Source organism: Sorex fumeus, unplaced genomic scaffold (assembly GCF_029834395.1).
Source record: "Sorex fumeus unplaced genomic scaffold, SorFum_2.1 ptg000122l, whole genome shotgun sequence".
Taxonomy (NCBI): domain Eukaryota; kingdom Metazoa; phylum Chordata; class Mammalia; order Eulipotyphla; family Soricidae; genus Sorex; species Sorex fumeus.
In genome coordinates, this window is record NW_026606179.1 from 12642399 (window position 1) to 12663150 (window position 20752).

At 51.2% G+C, this 20752-nt stretch overlaps 1 protein-coding gene across 1 annotated transcript; it reads right to left on the reverse strand.

The window, feature by feature from the left end:
* Window positions 1-13243: 13243 nt before the first annotated feature.
* Window positions 13244-16643, reverse strand: LOC130044277 (cone-rod homeobox protein). Its single transcript, XM_056136956.1, has 3 exons — window positions 16550-16643; window positions 15632-15783; window positions 13244-13876 (listed from the first exon to the last, which is right to left on the reverse strand). The coding sequence occupies exons 1-3, from the start codon at window positions 16641-16643 to the stop codon at window positions 13244-13246; spliced, it is 879 nt and encodes a 292-aa protein (XP_055992931.1).
* Between the last annotated feature and the right edge of the window lie 4109 nt (window positions 16644-20752).

The window sequence follows — 20752 nt, forward strand, 5'->3', positions numbered from 1 at the left end:
GAGGGCCCAAGTAGAAGATCTCCAGAAAAACTTCTAGAAGGCCCAAGTAGAGGATCTTGGGAGAAGCTTGCAGAGGGCCCAAGTAGAAGATCTCCAGAAAAACTTCTAGAAGGCCCAAGTAGAGGATCTTGGGAGAAGCTTGCAGAGGGCCCAAGTAGAAGATCTCCAGAAAAACTTCTAGAAGGCCCAAGTAGAGGATCTTGGGAGAAGCTTGCAGGGGGGCCATTGCAAAAACCTGGGTACTCTGGGAAGCTGGGGGGAACCGGTGCCCCAAGATTGTAGAAATATGGGGCCTTTGAGAACGTGGGGCCCTTGAAGGTGGGTTCATAGGCAGCTGTGCCCAGGTCTTGGGAAGTCATGGCCCCTGGGACCCGGGGTCCCTCAAGTGCAGGGCCCCCTCCCAGAGATCCTGAGCGCTCAGCTGCCCCCGCTTTCTGGTCTCCACCCTGGTCCTGTTTCCTGAAGAGTCTGGCCACTTTGGCCCGGTGGTTCTTGAACCATACCTGGGGACAGAAGAGAGAAGAGGGAGTGAGGGGAAGGTATCTGCCAAGCCCAGCCCTTGTCCTGAACCCGAAACCCAATGCGGTGGGGTAGGAAGTTCAAGCACCAAGCGGCTTTAGAACCAGGGAGAGGGTGACCATGGGGTCCCTCCAACCCCAGAAGTGCTGAGGTGAGGGGTGAAGGATTTGTGAACATCGGCCACGCAGACCACCTGGACCAAGGCGGAGCTGGATTGAGGTGGGGGAGTGCCCACTCCCTCTTCCTTCATCAGCCTAAGGGGCACCAGGCTTCCTGCCTGGCCTGTGCTAAGCTGGGGGCGTTTCCGCTTCCGCTGGGGAGGGGAGACCTACCTGCACCTGATGCTCCTGCAGCCGCAGCCTGCGGGCCAGGGCCAGTCGCTCAGCGTAGGACGGGTACTGGTTCTCCTTGAAGAAATCGCCCAGTGCCTCCTGCTGGTCCTTCCTGTACACAGTGCGCTCCTGACGCCGCCGTTTCGGGGCCTGTAACCTTCCTGGGGAAACTGCTGGGGGCAGAGAAAGATTCTGGAGAGTCACCCCGGCAGGCACTCGCACCCGCGGGCGTCACAGACTGAGCACAGGCTCTGCGCCCAGGGAAATGACCCACCCTGAGCACCAGGACAGGTGTGGTGTGGCACCGAAGAAGAAAGGAGAGGGGTGCTGGGGCTCAAGGAGAGCGCTTTCCATCTCCGGCACCCCATATGGTCCCTGAGCACCGCCAGGAGTGATCCCTGAGCGCAGAGCCAGGGGTCAGCCCTGAGCATCGCCAGGTGTGACGCGCACCCCCGCCCCTGGAAAAAAATAATAATAACCCCAAGGGCAAAAGTAGAATTTTAAAAGTAAACGAGGGCCGGAAAAACAGTGCAGCAGGTCGGGCTTTTGCCTTGCTTGCAGCCCACCCAGGCTCCATCCCCGGTACCCTGTATGGTCCCCCCAGCACCACCAGGAGTGATCCCTGAGCGCGGAGCCAGGAGTCAGCCCTGAGAACCGCCGGATGTGGCCTCAAAACCGAAGAAATAAAATAAAAAATAAGCCGCCCTGACAATCCTAGTCAGCACCCAACGCCCCACGGACTACCCTGCAGCCCCAGGCTCAGCTGGGCGCCCCCCACCCTCGACACCCTCCCCCATACACATGGGGTTCACACATTGGACTACCCGGGAGCCAGGATTCCCCCCGCCAAGGTCCCGCCAGGCTCACCGACAGGAGCACGAGAGCTGGAGTCTTCCATGGCAACTCTGGTCCTGGCCAGCGGCCAGAGTGGGGAGGGGGTGTCTATACTACCCGCAGGCCCCGCCCTGGAAAACACCCTGTGACCCGCCCTTTCCAGCCCCTCCCTCAGCACCGCCCAGTTCTGGACACACAATTACTTTTTCCCTTTTCTTCCCCCACTTTATTTATACACCGTGGTTTACAAACTTGTTCATGATGAATTTGCTACAGGCACTCGATTTTCCAGCCCCGATCCTGTCACCTTCCCTCCACCATTGTCCCCATTTTCCCCAACCATCCCCCAAACCTGCCCCTTCCGAAGTAGCAGGCCCAAAATAATGTATCTCATTTTGCTTGTTATCACCAAATGGATAATGGAGATATCCAAAAATACTTTCAGTAAAAGAAATTTATGAAAATTCTTATATCTTACCTCGAGTTTGGTGAATTGGGAGGGCATGAGCGCTGGCCCTGCACACTGCACTCAGCCTGGAAGCCCCCCACTTTCCTCCTCTGTGGGCTCCACATCAGGCCACACCCCCAGCCAGCACTGCCCAGGGGTCCTGCTCCCTTTTGGGTTGGAACACCCTTTCCCCTACATTCTCTTCCCAATTCACCCAGCAACTTCTCCTGGTCCCCAAGCCTTCCTGCCCTGGTTGAACGCAGCCTTGCCCCAGATCTACACAACGGACTGATCCTGAGTTAGGATCAGCAAGAAGACAATGGTTGTGCTCATGCACGGAACATTTTATTCTGAAATGAAATAAAGTGTGGATGAATGAAATGAAACGGTGAGGCCATTCCTGGACCTCAGAGGCTGTTTTCCATCCAGTATCCTCGAAAGCAAATGTGGGGGCTGGAGCGATAGTATAGTGGGTAGGGTGTTTGCCTTGCACGCGGCCCACCCGGGTTTGATTCCCGGCATCCCATATGGTCCCCTGAGCACCGCCAGGAATAATTCCTGAGTGCAAAGCCAGGAATAACCCCTGTGCATTGCCAGGTGCAACCCAAAACACACACACACACAAAAAAAAAAATTAGAAAGAAAGCAAATGTGAAGGCCAAAGAGACGGTTCGGTTTGAGGGCTGGAGGGCGTGATACGCGGGTGGAAGATGCCAGTGCTCCTCGTGGACCCTTTAGTGCCTCCAGGAGCAACCATTGACAATGAACTTGAAATGGTCCCTGCAGCCTGCCGGTGTGGCCACAAAAACAACAACAAAAAACAAAAATCAAAATGAAATCATGCCAAGTTGCCGTCCCTGGTTTGCTGATTTGTGTTTTATGGGGCCAGCTAGGGGCTCATTGAGTACCCAGACAGTCTGCCATGCTGTTGTCCAAATGGGTTCTTTTAGCCATGTTCTTGGTCAGGAAGATGCAAAACTGGCCACATTCACACCACGGTCAGAAGGGAATTAAACGTCACCTTTGCTGGTTAGACCTCTGCTACAGGGTTGAGAAATATAGTGGAGAGGGACAGGAGTTTGTCACGCATACAGCCAATCCCAATTCCATCCCTGACACCTCATGGGGTCCCCCTGGCACTTTCAGGAGTGATCCCTGGGCACAGAGCCAGGAGTAAGCCCTGAGCACCATCTGGTGTGCCCCCCCCCCCAAAAAAATATTTTGAAACCTGGAAGCGACCTGGGCTTGTAGGGGTCAAATATAGCACTGCACTGTCCTCCCACTGTTCATCGATTTGCTCGAGCGGGCCCAGTAACGTCTCCATTTTGAGACTTGTTGTTACTGTGTTTGGCATATCGAATACGTCACGGGTAGCTTGCCAGGCTTTGCTGTGCGGGTGAGATACTCTCAGTAGCTTGCCGGGCTCTCCGAGAGGGGCGGAGGAATCGAACCTGGCTCATCTGGGCTGGCTGTGCACAAGACAAATGCCCTACCGCTGTGCTATCACTCCAGCCCCGGGCTTGTAGGGGAGCATATGGAAATGGGACTCTCATGCTTGAGGGGGAGGGACATGGAAATGGACTTGGTGATGAAAGAGTTCCAGGAGTGGCAGAGGGGAGTTTCAGACCAGGAGTTCAGAAGGACCCAAATGATGTGGGTGGGGTCAAAGCAATAGCATAGCAGAGAGGACATTTGTCTTGTATGCAGCCGACCTGGGTTTGATCCCCAGCATCCCATCTCATATGGTCCTCTAGGAGGCTAGAAGTAATTTCTGAGTGCAGAGCCAGGAGTAACTCCTGAGCATTACTGGGTGTAACTGAAATATATATATATATATATATGTAAATATATATATAGCTTTGTTTTGGGGACATAACACCTAGTAGTGATCAGAGGACCATGTGGGGCCAAGGATTGAACCTGGAGTTCCTGCAAGCAAATTATGTGCTCCTGCCCTTTGTGCCTCTTTCCAGTCTCTGTGAAAAATGCAAAAAATACCTGGAGCAGGCAAATCCCTAGAGACTGAAAGTGCAATCATAGTCACCAGAAACCCACTGGAGCTTAGGGAATGGTCCTTAGTGTCAGATAGAGATGAATGAGCAGGCTGGAAGGACGGGAGCCCTGGAGATAATGGTGGTGATGGCGGCGACATACAGAGTGCCTGGTGCCTCGGAACTGTGCTCCGGAGATACTCACGATGGGAGATTTTATCAAATACATTTTTACCATAATTTTTCAAGAAAAATAGACTTTGGGGCCAGAAGGATTGGTCCACGATTAGAAGCTTGCCACAAGTGTGTGAGGGGCAAAGTCAGAATAGAGAAGGGACTGGTACTACAATAATAGTTAGAAATGAGTGGTGAAAGAATATACATGATAACCTTTCAGTATTTATATTGCAAACCGGAATATCCAAAAGCAGGAGGGGAATGTCTGCCGTAGAGGCAGGTGGGGGAGGGGGCTCGTGGGTCACAGGGAAAGGGAACATTGGTGGTGGAAAATGCCCACTGGTGAAGGGAAGAGAGTTGAACATCATATGACTGACATCAAATCATGAACAACTTTGTAACTGTGTATCTCTCTGATTCAATGTGAAATTTTTTCATTTTCAAAAAATAAAATAAAGTGAACTTTCCAACGATGAAAAAAAAAGGAATTTTGCGTTTTGTGGCTTTGTTTGTTTTTTGTTTGTTTGTTTTTTGAGGTGGCCACACCTAGTGGTACTCAGGAGTTACTCCTGGCTCTGCACTCAGGGATCACACCTGGTGGGGCACAAGGGACCCTATGGAATGCCAGGAATCAAACCTGCATCAGACAAATGCCCTCCTCACTATGCTATTTCTCCAGCCTCAAGAAGAGTAGTTTTGTACTATGTTGGATGTGATTGGTAAATAACGGCATTTCAGGTGAGCTGAATAAAGTGTGGCTGTACCTTTGGAGTCGGTCAGTCGGTCAGTCCTCCCGTTGTTCATCGATTTGCTTGAGTGGGCCCAGTAACGTCTCCACCATGAGACTTGTTGTTACTGTGTTTGGCATATGAAGTATGGGTAGCTTGCCAGGCTCTGCCGTGCCAGCGAGATACTCTCTCGGTAGCTTGCCGGACTCTCCGAGAGGGGCGGAGGAATCAAACCCGGGTCCACCATGTTGGCTGCGTGCAAGGCAAACGCCCTACCGCTGTGCTATTGCTCCAGCTTTTGGAGTGTTAGAAAATATTGGTCCTGGTGCGAAAGAAGTAATACAGCGGTTAAGTTGCTTGCCTTGAACACATCCAGACAGGTTTGATCCCTGGCACCCGATAGGGTCCCCTGAGTACCACCAGGACTAATTCCCGAGTGCAGAGCCAGGAGTAAGCCCCGTGCACCACTGCATGTGACCCAAAACTAAAAATTAAAAAAAGTAGAAGGAAAGAAAGAATAAAATAAATAAAGAAAAAGAAAAGAAAAAATGGAGGTCTGGATGGAGGAACATGGTGTCTTTGAGGATTCAGACACTGTTGGAGTCTCTCTCTGTGCTCAGACAAGTTTCAAGAGGTTTGTACAGCACCGCCAGAGACTGGTTTTGTCTCTCTGTGCTTTTGGAAATGGTTTCTCTTCAGCAAAAGGGCACCTAGTGCTTGGCCTTAGAAGGCTGTGCCTTCTAAGGATCACTGGGTATGGCCCGAAAAACCCAAATAATCATACGAATGTAAATTTGTATTTTTTAATTAAAATGAAATGTCCAGATGACCCAGAAATATGCTAGACTTTTTATCTAAAGCCTATGAAAAACACTCACTCTACAGGGGCCGGAGAATTAGTACAATGGGAAGGGCATTTGCCTTGCACGCAGTAAACCCAGGTTTGACCCCCAGCACCTTATAGGGTCTCCCTAGTGCCATCAGGAGTAATTCCTGAACACAGATCCAGGAGTAACCCCTGAACATCACAGGGTGTGGCCCCAAAACAAACAAAAAATTAAAATCTATCCCCCAAAAAAGGCATGTTTACGCTATACCATATTATGTGTGTATCAGAGCTATGTCTGGAGAAAAAAATAATAAAACAGGTGCCAGAAAGATACTACAGCAGAGAGGGTGCTTGCCTTGCACACGGCCAAATTGGGTTTGATCCCTGGCATCCCATAGGCTCCCATGAGCCCCGCCAGGAGTGTTTCCTGAGTGCAGAGCCAGGAGTAACCCCTGAGCATTGCCAAGTGTAACTAAAAGGAAAAAAAATTTAATGTCCATGCTTGAAAAATATTCTCTCTCTAAGAAGAGTAATTTTCATGGCAGCTTTGGTCTACCCCATAAGATATGGCAAACCCCATAGGATATGCAACAGACCTCGGTGTCTCAATCCCAATGAAAGAAGAGAGAACAAAATGTTCCACCTATCTCTTGTGTCTGATGAACCTTCCAAGGCTAAGTGCAATATCTGATCATCTGGAGACCCCTGTGTGTCCCATTTTTCCCAGTAGCTTGAAGACATTCTTTGACAGCTGTTATGAGAAGCTTCCCCCACTGTCGCTAGTCAGTTATCAGGAGCTGTCCCATCTTGAAGCCACTTTTCAAACTCCCAACTCGCTACCTTCAAATCCAGTCAGTAATGTTGTTTACAGTTCTTCACACATCAATCAAGGTAGGGAAAGAGTCAACAATGAAAATGTAAACAACCGTTGCAGGCAAAAGAAAGTATCAACAGGACAAGAGCAATATTACAGCTGGAGGGTGCTGGCTTTGCATGTTGCTGACTCAGGTTCAATTTCCAGCACCATAGAGGATCTCCTAAGCCCTACCAGGATTGATTCCCTGAGCACAGAGCCAGGAGTAAAGCTTTGTCACTTCCGGGCGTGGCCCCCAAACAAAAAACTAAAGAAAGTGAAGCCAGAGTGATAGTATGCTGGGTCAGACACTTCCCTTGCATGCAACCAAGATGGGTTCAATCCCTGGCATCTCATAGGGTCCCCCCAAGCACCACCAGGAGTGATTTCTGAGTGAAGAGCCAGGAGTAACCCCTGAGCATCACTAGGTGTGACCCAAAAAGCAAAGAAAGAAAAAAGAAAAGTTCTCTTGGGGCCAGAGAAGTGGTACAATGAATAAGCGCTTACCTTGAATCCAAGTGACGGTTTCATCCCCAGCAACCTGTATGGTCCTCCGAGCCCAATGTGAGTAATTCCTTTGTCTCTTATTGTCTTAGAACCACAACCAGTGATGCTCAGGTATTACTCCTGGCTCTGTGCTCAGAGATTGCTCCTGGTGGGACTCAGGGTACCATATGGGAGGTCAGAGACGGAATTCTGGTCAGCCATATGCAAGGCAAGTCCCTTACCTGGTGTCCTATGGCTCGACCTTTGGAAGTGATTCCCCAAAATTAGTCAGGTGTGGCAAAAAATATAGGGGCTAGAGAGATAATACAGAGGGGAGGGCACTTGCCTTGCTTGCAGCCCACCCGAATTCGATCCCTGGCCTCCCATAGGGTTCCCCCTGTACCACCAGGAGTGATTTCTGAGCTTAGAGCCAAGAGTAACCCCTGAGTATCCCCGGGTGTGACCCCAAAGTTAAAAAATAAATAGTCCCTCTCCCAACTTCTTTCAATGGTCACCAGCTATTTCCAAAGTCTACTGTGCATCCCAGAAAAAGTTTGTTTAAACTCATTTTACTAGCACCTTCATTTATATTTTTCAATGGGTTCCCAATTCCAAGTTTCCTTTGGCTTTGTTCTGTTTTGAGGGTCCTACCCAGCTGCACTCAGGAACTGATTCTAAGTTGGAGTTGGGGGAGGGGGGCCTGGTCGCTCAGGGGAATATTTGGTGCCAGGTATCAAGTATGTATTCCAGGCAGTGCACGCAGGAAGCCCTCTCTTCAGCCTTCTAACACAGTTTTTTAAATCAGACTTTATTTGCTTTGATTGTTATTTTATTTGGGCTGGAGCGATAGCACAGCGGTAGGGCATTTGCCTTGCCCGCACCTGGCCTGGCCGAGCCGGGTTCAATTCCGCCACCCCTCTTGGAGAGCCCGGCAAGCTACTGAGAGTATCTTGCCTCCACAGCAAAGCCTGGCAAGCTCCCCATGACATATTCAATATGCCAAACACAGTAACAACAAGTCTCACGATGGAGACAGTAACAAGTCTCACGATGGAGACTTGTTGAGACAACAAGTCTCACGATGGAGACGTTACTGGGCCCACTCCAGCAAAATCGATGAACAACGGGAGGACCATGATCGTGACCATGACCGGGTCATTTTATTTGGGGGAAGGGGGTTGTTTTATAGTCTCAGAGCCTTCTAATATGCAGAGTGTGTGCTCTGCCACTAAGCTCCATCCCCACCCCATCAAACATGGTGTCTCTGTGCATTGGGTGCTCTTGTAAGTTCTCTATAACTGTTCACTGGGGTCTTAACTGGCTGTGTACCCCGCAGCTCCCATGGCTATCTCTAGCTTCCATTCCCCCATGTGGAAGAACAGACATTTGCTGCTCTCTGTTCCACATAAGATGGGTGGCCCCATCACTCACTTCCTCCTGGATCAATCTATTCTCTACTTTCGCAGACTTCAGATTTTTCTCTCCACAGGCCAGCCAGAACAATAATACAGTAGGGAGGGAGTTTGTCTTGCATGTAGCCGGCCCCAGTTCTATCCCCGGCATTTCAGATGGTCCCCAAGCACTACCAGGAGTGATTCTTGAGTACAGAGCCAGGAGTAAGCCCTGAGCATCACTGGGTCTGACCCAAAAGCCAAAAAAAAAAAAAAAAAAAAAAAAGACAGGGACCAAAGAATCCAACAAATCCTGCTGCCTTTTTATTTTATTGGTTTATTGAGAGAATGGTTTTCGGAAGCATGACTGTCTTTACATTTTGGGGGCAATATCCCCTCAAAGTGCCTCTCTCCCTTCACCACTGTCCTGAGACCCTTCCCTGTCACTCTAAGTCCCAATCGAGGTCCTGTTAGTCTCAAGGTCAAATTGAGGAGGAGCGTCCAGCCCAAAGCAGACGATGGTTCAACCATGATTTTGCCATCACTCTGTGATTTTCTTTAGAAGTCAGAGGAGCCCTTTAGGAGAGGTCCAGCTGCCTCCAGCAGGCTCACCCCAACCCCAGACCTGAGGCTGAAGCTAATCCCCACTAATACGTCTCTCCCTGTGTGGAGAGTGGAGGGGTAAGAGGATTGGAGCATTTGCTAAATTCATCCTGTTCTGCTGAGACAGGAATGAGCCGGGAGGGGCCCAGAGAGGAAGGGAGATGGGGTGCAGGAGGCTAAGGGGGAAATGTGGGGGAAGGGGAGAGACAGAAAGAGAAAAGGGGGCAGAGGAAAAACTCAGGCCTGAGAGGTACCCAGGAAGGAAACAGGAAGAGGAGAGAAGAAGGGAGGAGGACAGGCTGTGAGGTGGGGTCAGGAGGGTCTGAGCCCCAACAATGATGTGGACACAGCTCTGCCTCTTACTAGTCACCCCCTTCTGTCTCTCTGTCTAGTTCCAGAAATGGGGATTAGAGAGCATCTGGAGTGGGGCCGATGGAGAATCCCCTCAGGACTGCCCTACTCAGGGCCTCCAAATAGTTGTGCTCAGCACATTTTCCTTTCCTTGAAATTTAATTTGGGGGTGCACAGGGTGCACTTACAGTCACCAGGGAGGGATACACCTAAAGAGTATAAATTCAGGGAAAGGAAGGAGGAGGAAAAGGAAAGAAGGAAGGAAGGAAGGAAGGAAGGAAGGAAGGAAGGAAGGAAGGGAGGGAGGGTAGGAATTTGAGTCCAGCCCACTGAACTCTCTCCCCAGACACCAGATTCGATTTTATTTATTTTATTTGACCCCATATTTCCTCTCTTCCTTCTTAGTGGCCTTGATTCTCAGATCTATGTCCAGTGATGGGCAAGCCCATGATTTCTGGACACTCCCCAGTGGACACCCACCTAGCTGGCTTATTGTGAATGCACCACCCCCCACATTTCTGCAACAATGCCTGTTCTCCATCCTATGGGATATTGGCTGGGTCACTGGTTCCAGAACTGAACTGGGCCCTCTTCTCCCCCCTCCAGACCCTGGGGGTCCCTAAGCTGCTTCTGTCATGGGAACTTGCTCTTCTGGCAAAGGAACCTCAGCAGCACTTTATCCTCCGTGTCTGCCTTCTTCCCGTGAGTGGCACCTTTTTAAATGGTACTGAGGGGTCTGGAGTAACAGTACAGGGAGTAGGGCCCTTGCTATGCATGTAGCCAATCCATGTTAGATCCCCAGCATCCCATAAGGTCCCCCAAGTGCCAGCAATAATTATTGCTGAGTGCAGAGACAAGAGAAACCCCTGAGCATCGCCAGGTGTGGCCCAAAAAACGAAGTACAAAGGTAGTGAGTGTCAGTGTCTTTAGTGGGGCAGACACGAACACGGGTTTGGGAGGAGTCTCCTAGGCAGTGTCCAGAAGAACCTGGGGCTCCTCCCAGCAACTCTCAGCCAACCAGGCTGGTGGTTCAGTGCCAGGCCTGAGAACACGGTGCCAGTGTTGACCCAGAGCTACTCCCCAAGACCAGCAATGCTCAGGGGATCTGCTAGGAGCTGCTGCATGTACTGCAAGTGCCTTGCCCCCTATCCCCACCCCCCACACTACCTCTCCAGCCCTCTGATGTGCGCTTCACACAAAAAGCAAACCCAGAAGTGTCTGCTGTGCTGCTTGGTGGCCAAGTTCATGGTGAAGAGATGATAACCAGAAACTGTCTTGGCTCTCCTCGGGTCGGTCTGCAACATGGTCCATGTTCCGGGGAGGAATGGAGTCAGTGAAACCAAGGCAGCAAACATGCTAGGGACCAGATGTGTCCACAAGCAGGTGTATCCCCATGGAGCCCGTGTGCGTGTGTGTGTGTGTGTGTGTGTGTGTGTGTGTCTTAGCTCCACCAGTGTAGACACATCTTAGCCCAAAGCACTGCCATTGGGAGGGGCAGTGGTAGAAGAAGGCGACTTAGAGGTGGAGAAACTCAGAGCCGGGGACAATGGGAGTGACAAAAGGGAGAGAAGGCAAAGAAAATCACAGCAAAAAGAAAAGGGATGCAGCTGACCCTGGGGTTTTTTGGGGAGGTTGTTTGTTTGGATCACACCTGGCAGTGGTCAAGGCTTACTCCTGGCTCTGCACTCAGGAATCACTGCTGGTAAGGCTCGGGGACCCTATGGGGTGCCAGGGATGGAACCCAGGTCAGTGCAGGCAAGGTAAGAGCCTTCCCACCGTACTATTGCTCCATCCCTAAGCCTGGTTTTATCCCCAGCATCCCTGAGGACTGCCAGAGTGATCCCTGAGCACAGAGTCAGGAGTAATCCCTGAGCACTGCCAGGTGTGGCTCTGCCCCACCCCCCAAAAAACAAATAAATTAAAAGAAGAAGAAAGGGGGCTGGGAAGGTGAGAGATAGGAGAAAGAAGAGCTGGGAGAGAAATGGGGACTGGGGAGGGGGTGGGGATCGCCAGCTGTCAGGGAAGGGCCTGGTGGGGGAGGGGAGCCCATGTTCCTGCTTAACTGGCTTTAGGAATGAGTGGACAGAGCCATATCCCCAGGGACAGAAGGCAGGGCACAGATGGAATCTCGGCTTCTCCAAGGAAACAATACACCACCCAGACTTTGAAAAGGATTCAGCATTTTATTTTTTTTGGGGGGGGAACATCCCTTTCAGGGCAGGGGGGCCCCAGGGCTGCTCCCAGCCATACTCAGTTAACCAGTTCAAACAGTCAGTGCTCAGACCCTGTAGGGCTGGGAGACCACCGAAGTCACTCATTTGTGCTCAGGGGACCACGAGGTGCTGAGTCCCCCTCCCTGCCCCAGTATTTTCTTTCCCAATGTGGCCCTCGTATCCCCAGCAGTGCTGGGGGCTCCGTGAGGCCTTGGGGAAGGAACTCAGATGACCTGCATAGGCTGAGCCATCACACCCCACAGACAGTCAGGAAGAGGAGCCTACTTCTCTAGGAGGGTGTAGATAGAATGAGGAGGTCCCCACCCGGAGCCGCGTTCTTCTGTCCCCTATTCCTGCTGGCTTGGGGAAGCTGCCCCTTCACAACTCCAGACAGCTGCAGATCCAGCATTGAAGGAGGGACCCCGGGAAAGGACCCAGGAGGCCCCCGAACAAGTTTAGCTCCCTTGCTCAGTCACCCTCTAGAGAAGCCTCAGTCATCCCCAAAAAAGGGTGTGTTAAAGTCCTCACCCCACTTCTATTCTTTCCTGTCTCCTTCAATAACATCACAGCCCTGGGCTGAGCGAGAGCACAATGGGGAGGACGTTTGCCTTTGATCTCTGCCATCCCATATGGTCCCACGAGCACTGCCAGGAGTAATTCCTGAGTGCAGAGCCAGGAGTAACCCCTGAGCATCGCCAGGTATGACCCAAAATAAAAATAGCCAGAACATGACAGCCCTTCATCAAGAACCCCAGGACCGTCCCCTCCCCATTCCCTTTGAATTATTGGCAATGAATGCCTCTGCCCCTCAAACAGTGAACTTCCCGCCCTCCCCAGGAGGAGAACTGAGTATAGCTGAGACTCCTGCCCCCCACCCATGCCCTGCCAAGAGAGTCCCCCAAGGCTGCATTCCAGCATCCAAAGGAATAAGCAAAAGAATGACAGGATGGTTTAAAGAAGAGACTAAGAAAAAACAATGCATATATAGTCAGCAGCCCCCTAAACCTACCATGGAAATTGTCCTGTGCAAAGCCCATAAAATTTCCCAGTGAAGGGGCGGGAGCCATAGCACAACGGGTAGGGCATTTGCCTTGCACATGGCTGACCCAGGTTCGATCCCCAGGATCCCATATGGTCCCCTCAGAAGTAATTCTTGAGTACAGAGCCAGGAGTAACCCCTGAGCATTTCTAGGTATGACCCAAAAAGAAAAAACAATTCCCAGTGAAGTTTTTTTATCTCACTGGTCTCTGACCTACGGTTTCCTGATGGGGCCTCTTAGGAGTCAGTCTTTGGGATTTTTAGAAGCTATCTCTAGCCTTCTGCTTAAAGGGACAGTGGGGGACTCTAAGGAGCGTCACCCCACCTCTGTATGCAGGGTGTGAAGATCATGATCTCAACACTGCCCACCTCCCACCAAAAAAAAATTTGCTTTCCTGTTGCCCCAGATCTGAACTGCAGGGAGAAAGTTCGAGGCAAGAGGATTTCCTCTACAAGATCTGAAACTTCCAGGCGCTCTGATCCTTATAATCCAGAGGATCCATGGGGTTGTAGGTGAATTTCCAAGTGCCTGTGGGGTCCTTGAATTCCAAGCTGTCCACAGGGCTGTACGTGCTGTAGCTCTGGCCAGACAGAGAGGTGGGTGACTGTGCCAGGGAGGGACCCACAGAAGGGCCAGAGAGAGGGCTGAGAGCTGGACCCCCCAGCTGGGGCACCATGGGAGAAAGGTAGGGGTCTAGCCCACTGAAATAGGGGCTGGGGGACCCATAGGCTGAGGGGGAAGAGCAGAAAGTGGGGGCTGGGGCATAGGTCATGGCGTAGGGTGGTGAGGTCAGAGAGGATCCTGGGGCCACCAGCCCAGCCCGCTGGGTGTCAGGCAAAGGGGACTCGGAGGCTGGACTCCAGATGGACACCGTTGCCACTGCGGTGGTGGGGGAGCTCGAGGGAGCGGGCAGTGGGGGACTGTAGGAGTCTGAGATGCCGAGGGGGTCTGCACAGACATCCGTGGGGGGCCTGGGGGACACACCGGCCTTCCTCTTGGCCGGGCGAACCTTGGTTTGGGTCCCTGGAGGCTGCTGCTGCTTCTGCTGCCGACACTTAGCCCTACGGTTCTTGAACCAGACCTAGGGGGGCAAAGGAGGTCAGGGGCATGAGAGGGGAAGAGTCCCAGGAGCCCTCATGCTCTCCAAGTGGCGAGACAGGTCAGACTCCTTCTCTCCACTCTGTAATCTGATTATAGGGTGTTTCATCCCACCCACCCTCCATCCATAACCCTCCATCCTCTACCCACCCACCCATCACCCACCCATTCGTTCTCTACCCACTCATCACCTACTCATCCATGCATCCCTCCATTCACCCTCCACCCATCCATATCCTCTACCCACCCATCCATCACACCTCTACCAAATCACCCACCCATCCATGCGTCTATCCTTCCATCCACTCACCATTTTCTATCCACACACCCATCTGCCATCCATTGTCTACCCACCCACCCATACCCAGCCATCCCTGCATCCATCCATCCATCCATTCATCTAAAAGTTTCATGCATGCATCCATATACAGCCATCCATCTATTTATCAACTCATCCGTAATGAACCTCTAATTGGCTGTGTATTCCATCTATTTTATCATATAAATACATATATCCTCACTCTCTCATCACACACATCATGCATTAATACAAGTACACACGCTTTCATCCAGCTCACCATTCGTACATACACAGACCTTTTACGTCTGCATACATGCACCCCACATTTGGACATACATATGTACATTGTCCACCCATCAATATGCATATTCATATAAGCCTATCCATACGGACATTTTAATATTCATATCTACAACAGTATAACTACAAATCTGGGGCTGGAGCAATAATACAGCAAGTAGGACCAGGTTGCACATGGCCAACCAAGTTCCATCCATGACATCCCATATGGTCCCCTGAGCACTGCCAGGAGTGATTCCTGAGTGCAGAGCCAGGAATATCCCCGAGCATCACCAGGTATGACCCAAAAAGTCAAAAAAAAATTATTTAAAAAATATATGTAGTAAAAGGAAAAAACAAAAAAGGGGAAAAAAGAGAAAAAAATATATGTAGTAAGGGTCCATCTCACAGAGATTCAATAAAAAATTTAAATTATATGTATAAATAATTATATATCTATACATTCAGCATACATACAAATGTAAAAATTCATCACCCATAAAATAACATGCATTCTAATAACACATACTTTCAAACACACATCCACATATACCTAATCATGATATATGCACATATGGTCATGCACGTGTCCTACATACAAACATGTGTGCATTCACAGTGCACATATGCACACATTTGTCCAGACTCATATGCATGACACACACACATGCCATCTGCCTGCTCATCCACCCATGCAGTTGGCTAAGAAGCATCAGGCTTGGGGTGCACCAGCTATACACAATCACGGAGCACTTTCGTGAAATGGGATCCATCCCATGGAACACCCACTTGAGAAGGGTAAGGGTGGCACTGGGGAGTGGACGAGAGGACCACAGCTTCCATTGAGCTGCCCATGCAGATCTGAGGACAGGCCTGACTGACCAATAGATGAAGGGGACAGGGCAGCACAGAGGCCAAGGCAGGATGTGCCAGGCAGTGGAGTGACCGTGAAGGAGGTAAGGACAAGTGAGGGCGTGTCAGTCAAGGTCCAGGGGACTCGGTCACTTTCTAATCTTCCCTCGTCGCTCAACCTGTCACCTTGTCTCCTCCCTCACTGTTACCTCACCTTCTCCTTAACTCTAACCTCACTTCCTCCCTCACTCTGTCACCTTGACTCCTCCCTCCCTCCCCCACCAGAATGCTGCCCTGTCAGCCCACCTGCACCCTGGACTCAGGCAGGTTAATCTTCAGGGCTGCTTCCTCGCGAGCATACACATCGGGGTACTGGGTCTTGGCGAAGAGGGCCTCCAGCTCCTCCAGCTGGCTCCGGGTGAAGGTGGTCCGCTCCCGCCGCTGCTTCCTTGGGGCACCTGCCAAGGGACAGGCAAGCAGGACTCCAGGTGACCAGAACGCAGAACTCCCTCTAACCAGAATTTGGAGGCCTTGCTTTCCCCCCATGACAAGGGGACCCTCTTTTGCATTAGGAGATTGATGCTTGCCTCCTGCCAAGAGTCCAGGCCAACGTTTGCTCTCTTGGACTGGGACGAGACAGGTGCCAACTGCAGGCAGAGAAAGGCTGGCAATGCTGTTTCAGGGCTCGAGATAGACTAGGAGGTGGAGCACTTGCCCGGCATGCAGCCCACCCCGGCTAGATCCTCAGCACTGTAGAGGGTCTCCCTGAGCCCCACTAGAGCTCATTCCTCAGCACAGATCCAGGAACAGCCCCTGAGCACTGCAGCATGTGGCCCCAAACAACAAAGAAAGCCCATCTAGAATGTGGCTGGTGCTAAGACATGTTTGACTGAAAACCAACGTTATAGATATCAAACTGTTTCTAACCTAGAAAAGAGACAGGTCCATAGTGATCAAAAAAAAAAAAAAAAGACACCTAGGTCACATTGCAAACAGATGAGGACTCACCGGGGGCCTCGTCCACATGTTCCATCTTCACCCACTGCCAGGGAAACTGCTCCCCTAACCCTCTGTAAAGGTACCACACCCTCCTTACAGACTAAGCGACACAACCAAGCCCTTCTGATGGGCAGAAGGCTGATGTCACCCATGAAGAGCCCTCCTCTTCCTCCGAGCAAAGAAAGAGGGGGCAGCCTGGGGCGTGGGGTGCAGGTCAGTACTCACTTGAGTAGGGTACCGCCGGGTGCATCAGGTCCACACTGGTGCCACTCAGGGTCAAGGCAGAGTAGTGAGGCCCCGGGTTCAGATATGCCATCATGATCCTGGGGGGCGCGGGGAAGGCCCAGGTCAGAGGGCCTGAAAGAGGACAGTCAGCAGCCAGAGGCTCCTCGCCAAACCACAGGCGGAGCTTCAGATCCTCAAGTCCCGTCTCTCTCCTGCCTGGGCCTCAGCGTCCTTCACCATGGCACCATGTTCCACATGAGAACCGCATGCCTGAGGCTCTAGAAGGCAGAGAGAGCTGAAGAGGTGATGGGGACCATGTGGGGACTCATATCCCACCACACATACCTACAGGATCTCTGCTAGGAGTGGGTGAGAGTGGAGCCTGGGAGAACAGGGTGACCATCTGGACCAGTCAGCCCACAGTGGAGGGTATCTCAGAAGGCAAGGATTTCTGTACCACCAACCCCCACAGTCCCTGACAAACCAGGACAGTCAGTCACACTAATGGGGTAAGGGGGGGTGGGACACATCTGAAAAAATAACATCAGTGAGGCTCATCCCTCACCACAGGCAGAGTCCATCCAGCTGATGAGAGACAGGAGTGTTAGAGAAGTCAGAGAGATGGCACAGCGGGGAGGGCAAGTTCCATCCCTGGCATGCCATGGGGACCCCTGAGCACCGCCAGAAGCAATCTCTGAGTGCAGAGCCAGGAGTTAAACCCTGAGCACCGCCAGGAATGAACCGAAACCCAAATTTTCAAATATTAAATTATTTTGGCAGTCAGGGGTATACACATGCCTGTGTATATATTCACTGGTCACGGGTCCTCCCATTGTTCATCGATTTGCTCAAGCGGGCCCAGTAACGTCTCCATCATGAGACTTGTTGTTACTGTGTTTGGCATATTGAATATGTCACGGGGAACTTGCCAGGCTTTGCCGTGTGGGCGAGATACTCTCAGTAGCTTGCCAGGCTCTCCGAGAGGGGCAGAGGAATCGAACCCAGCTTGGCCAGGCCGGCTGCACACAAGGCAAACGCCCTACTGCTGTACTATCGCTCCAGCCCTGTGTATATATTAAATGTCTCATATTACCAAATTATATGCACAGCATGGAGTTGGAGCGATAGCACAGCGGTAGGGCGTTTGCCTTGCACACAGCCAACATGGCCGACCCAAGTTCGATTCCTCCGCCCCTCTCGGAGAGCCTGCCAAGCTACCGAGAGTATGTCGCCCACACGGCAGAGCCTGGCAAGCTCCCCATGACGTATTTGATATGCCAAACACAGTAACAACAAAGTCTCCAATGGAGACGTTACTGGGCCCGCTCGAGCAAATCGACGAACAATGGGAGGGCCTTTACTTTACTTACTTTACTATATGCACAGCATATATACTATGTCGACTAAGGGGGGCAGATATACTCTGCAGGTTATATGTTTTCAAAGGTAGACAGCAATTGCATACACACACACTAGTGTGTGTGTGTGTGTGTGTGTGTGTGTGTGTGTGTGTGTGTACACATTTAAGCATATGGATGTGGATAGATGTGCACTGTAGATGCATGAAAAAAGAACAGGCACTTGTAAAAATGACCACTTGGGGAAGGTGTGCCCCATCTCTACTCTGTTTCAGTCTAGATTACTTTTTTGGTTGCATTTGTTATTCTCAGCTGAGCTCAGGGCTTGCTCATGGCTCTGCACTCAGGGATCAATCACTCCTGGCAGGCTGGGAGGACCCTAGGGGGTGCCCAGGGATGGGATCATGTCAACCAGGCTTGAAGCAAACACCCCACCTGCTGTTATCTCTCCAACCCGAATTCGGATCACTTTTAAACCATGTATTATGTATGTATTGTCTTCTCAAAAAACAAAACATCCCCAAAATATTTTTTTCATAAAGGAAAAGGCAAGAGTCGGCATGATAGGACAGCAGGGAGGACACTCGCCTTGCACACAGCAGACCCGGGTTCAATCCTCAACATCCTATATGGTACCCTGAGCAATGCCAGGAGTGAGCCTTGAGTGTAGAGCTTGGAGTAACCCTTCAGCATTACTGGGTGAGTAGCCCCCCAAAAAGAAAGAAAAGGAAAGAAAAAGAAAAGAAATAGCACCTGAGCGTCACTGAGTGGGGTCCCAAATACAAAATAAAATTTCTAATTTATTTGCTATTCTACCTCATCCTCCCTCCTACTGCTCAACCCTTTACTCTGGACCTGGGTTTGCACGCCTATTGATTAGAAGTCAAGCTTCTCTTAGCCACTTAGGGATTAGTAATGCTGTTCAGTATATTTTTAAGAGTCATGGGGCAGGGCTGGAGTAACATTACAGTGGGAAGGGTGTTTGCCTTGCATGCAGCCAACATGGGGTTCGATTCCTGGCATCCCATAGGGTCCCCAAGCACCACCAGGAGTGATTCCCGAGTGCAGAGCCAGGAGTAACGCCTCAGCATTGCTCAGGGTGTGACCCAAAAAGCAAAAAAAAAGAAAAAAGAAAAGTCTTGGGGACACACCAGGTGGAGCTCAAGGGTCATTACCTTAGCTCTGGGGGCCGCCCCCCAGTTCTGAAGCTGTGGAAACTTGCTGTGCTGGAGATCCAACTCTGGCCTTCTGGTGTTCACATCCTGGTACTCAGATGGGGGGGGGGAGGGTCCCAAGGCTCAAGTCCTCGTGGAGATAATCGCTTTGACCACTAGGGAACAGCCCAGGGCCAGGAAGACCACTACAGGCCAGGTGGTCCACAGCCCAGGGAAATGCAGCTGCAGCTGTTTAGCTGTTCCCCTCTCCACCCTCACAAACTCTGGGTTGGAACACAACAGCCTAGAGTCTGGCGCAAGACTTCATGGGGACTGGAGCAATAGCACAGCGGGTAGGGTGTTTGCCTTGCAAGCGACCGACCCAGGTTCAATTCCCAGCATCCCATATGGTACCCTGAGCACTGCCAGGAGTAGTTCCTGAGTGCATGAGCCAGGAGTAACCCCTGTGCATCACCAGGTATGACCCAAAAAGAAAAAAGAAAAAAAAAGAACTCAGGGACCAGCCAGAGAGAGAGCACAGGGGTGAAGGCTCTCATCTTGCACCCGCTGACCCCCCATACCCTAGTAGCCTTCCCTCATCCCCACCAAGAGGGATCCTAGAGCACAGAGCCAGGAATGAGCCTGGAGCACCTCCAAGTGTGGCCCAGAAAAGAAAACTTAAAATAAATTTAAAATAACGAAAACACAAAATCCGATCAGGGCAACCAGACACTGAGAGTTCCAGGTCTCAGCCTTGAGGGGTACATTTCTCCTGACTCCTACCCTCTGCCCAGCCATCCCAACTGTATCCCAACCCCATTGGGGTGCAGAGGTGAGGTGCAGGTGTCTATGAGGAGAGCCCTGGGGAACCTGAGTGATCAGCCACCCATTGGAATTCCAGTCCAGGGGTACCCCTGCTCCTGAGGGTTTGGGTTTTTCTGGGTTTGGGGCTTCTTTTTTAGGTTTTGGGGGTCACACCCTGTGATACTCAGGGATTACTCCTGGCTCTGCACTCAGGAATCACTTCTGGCTGGGCTCAGGAGGCCATATGGGATTCCAGGGATCAAACTGGATTGTGCAAGGCAAATGCCCTCCCTGCTGTGCTATTGCTCTGGCACAGCCCCCGAGATCCTAAATGCCAGTAGCCAGCCACCCTGGGCCCTGTCTCTGTCTTTGGAACAAACATTTCCTCATCCTGGGCACTTGCAGGACGGGGAAGAAATCAAGATTGGGTGAGCAATGAGGGAAAAACATGACAGAAGATGGATTTCCAAGGAGTGGCTTGTTTGGGGTCACACCCGCAATGCTCAGGGCTGTCTCCTGGCCTGTGCAGTGCCAGTGATCAAACCTGGACTAGCCATCAAGATAACGCTTGAACCCTCTGCTGTCTCTCAGGTCAGTGACCAGAGTGTTTGCTTGTTTCATGTTGTTGCTTTTGGTTCTGGGACCACATTCAGCGGTTCTCAGGGCTGACTTCTGACCCAGTTCTGGCAGTGCTCAGAGAACATAATGAAGTACCGGGGATCGAACTCTGGTCATTCACATCAAAGCAAACACCCTCCCCACTGTAAACACGCTCTGGCCCCATCAATGATAAGAGTTTTAAAGAAAATACAAGCACAGGCTTTGTGTGTTGTAATCCCCAGATTCTGTCTCTGGCCCCACACAGTCCCCCAAGCACACAGCCAGGA

Coding starts and splice junctions, on each gene's coding strand:
- LOC130044277 (XM_056136956.1), bottom strand. CDS start 16,643: ATGATGGCATATCTGAACCCGGGGCCTCACTACTCTGCCTTGACCCTG. Junction 15,784..16,549: donor CCCGGCGGTACCCTACTCAA/GTGAGTACTGAC, acceptor GTCCCTTGGCAG/GTGCCCCAAGGAAGCAGCGG. Junction 13,877..15,631: donor TGCCTGAGTCCAGGGTGCAG/GTGGGCTGACAG, acceptor TTGCCCCCCTAG/GTCTGGTTCAAGAACCGTAG.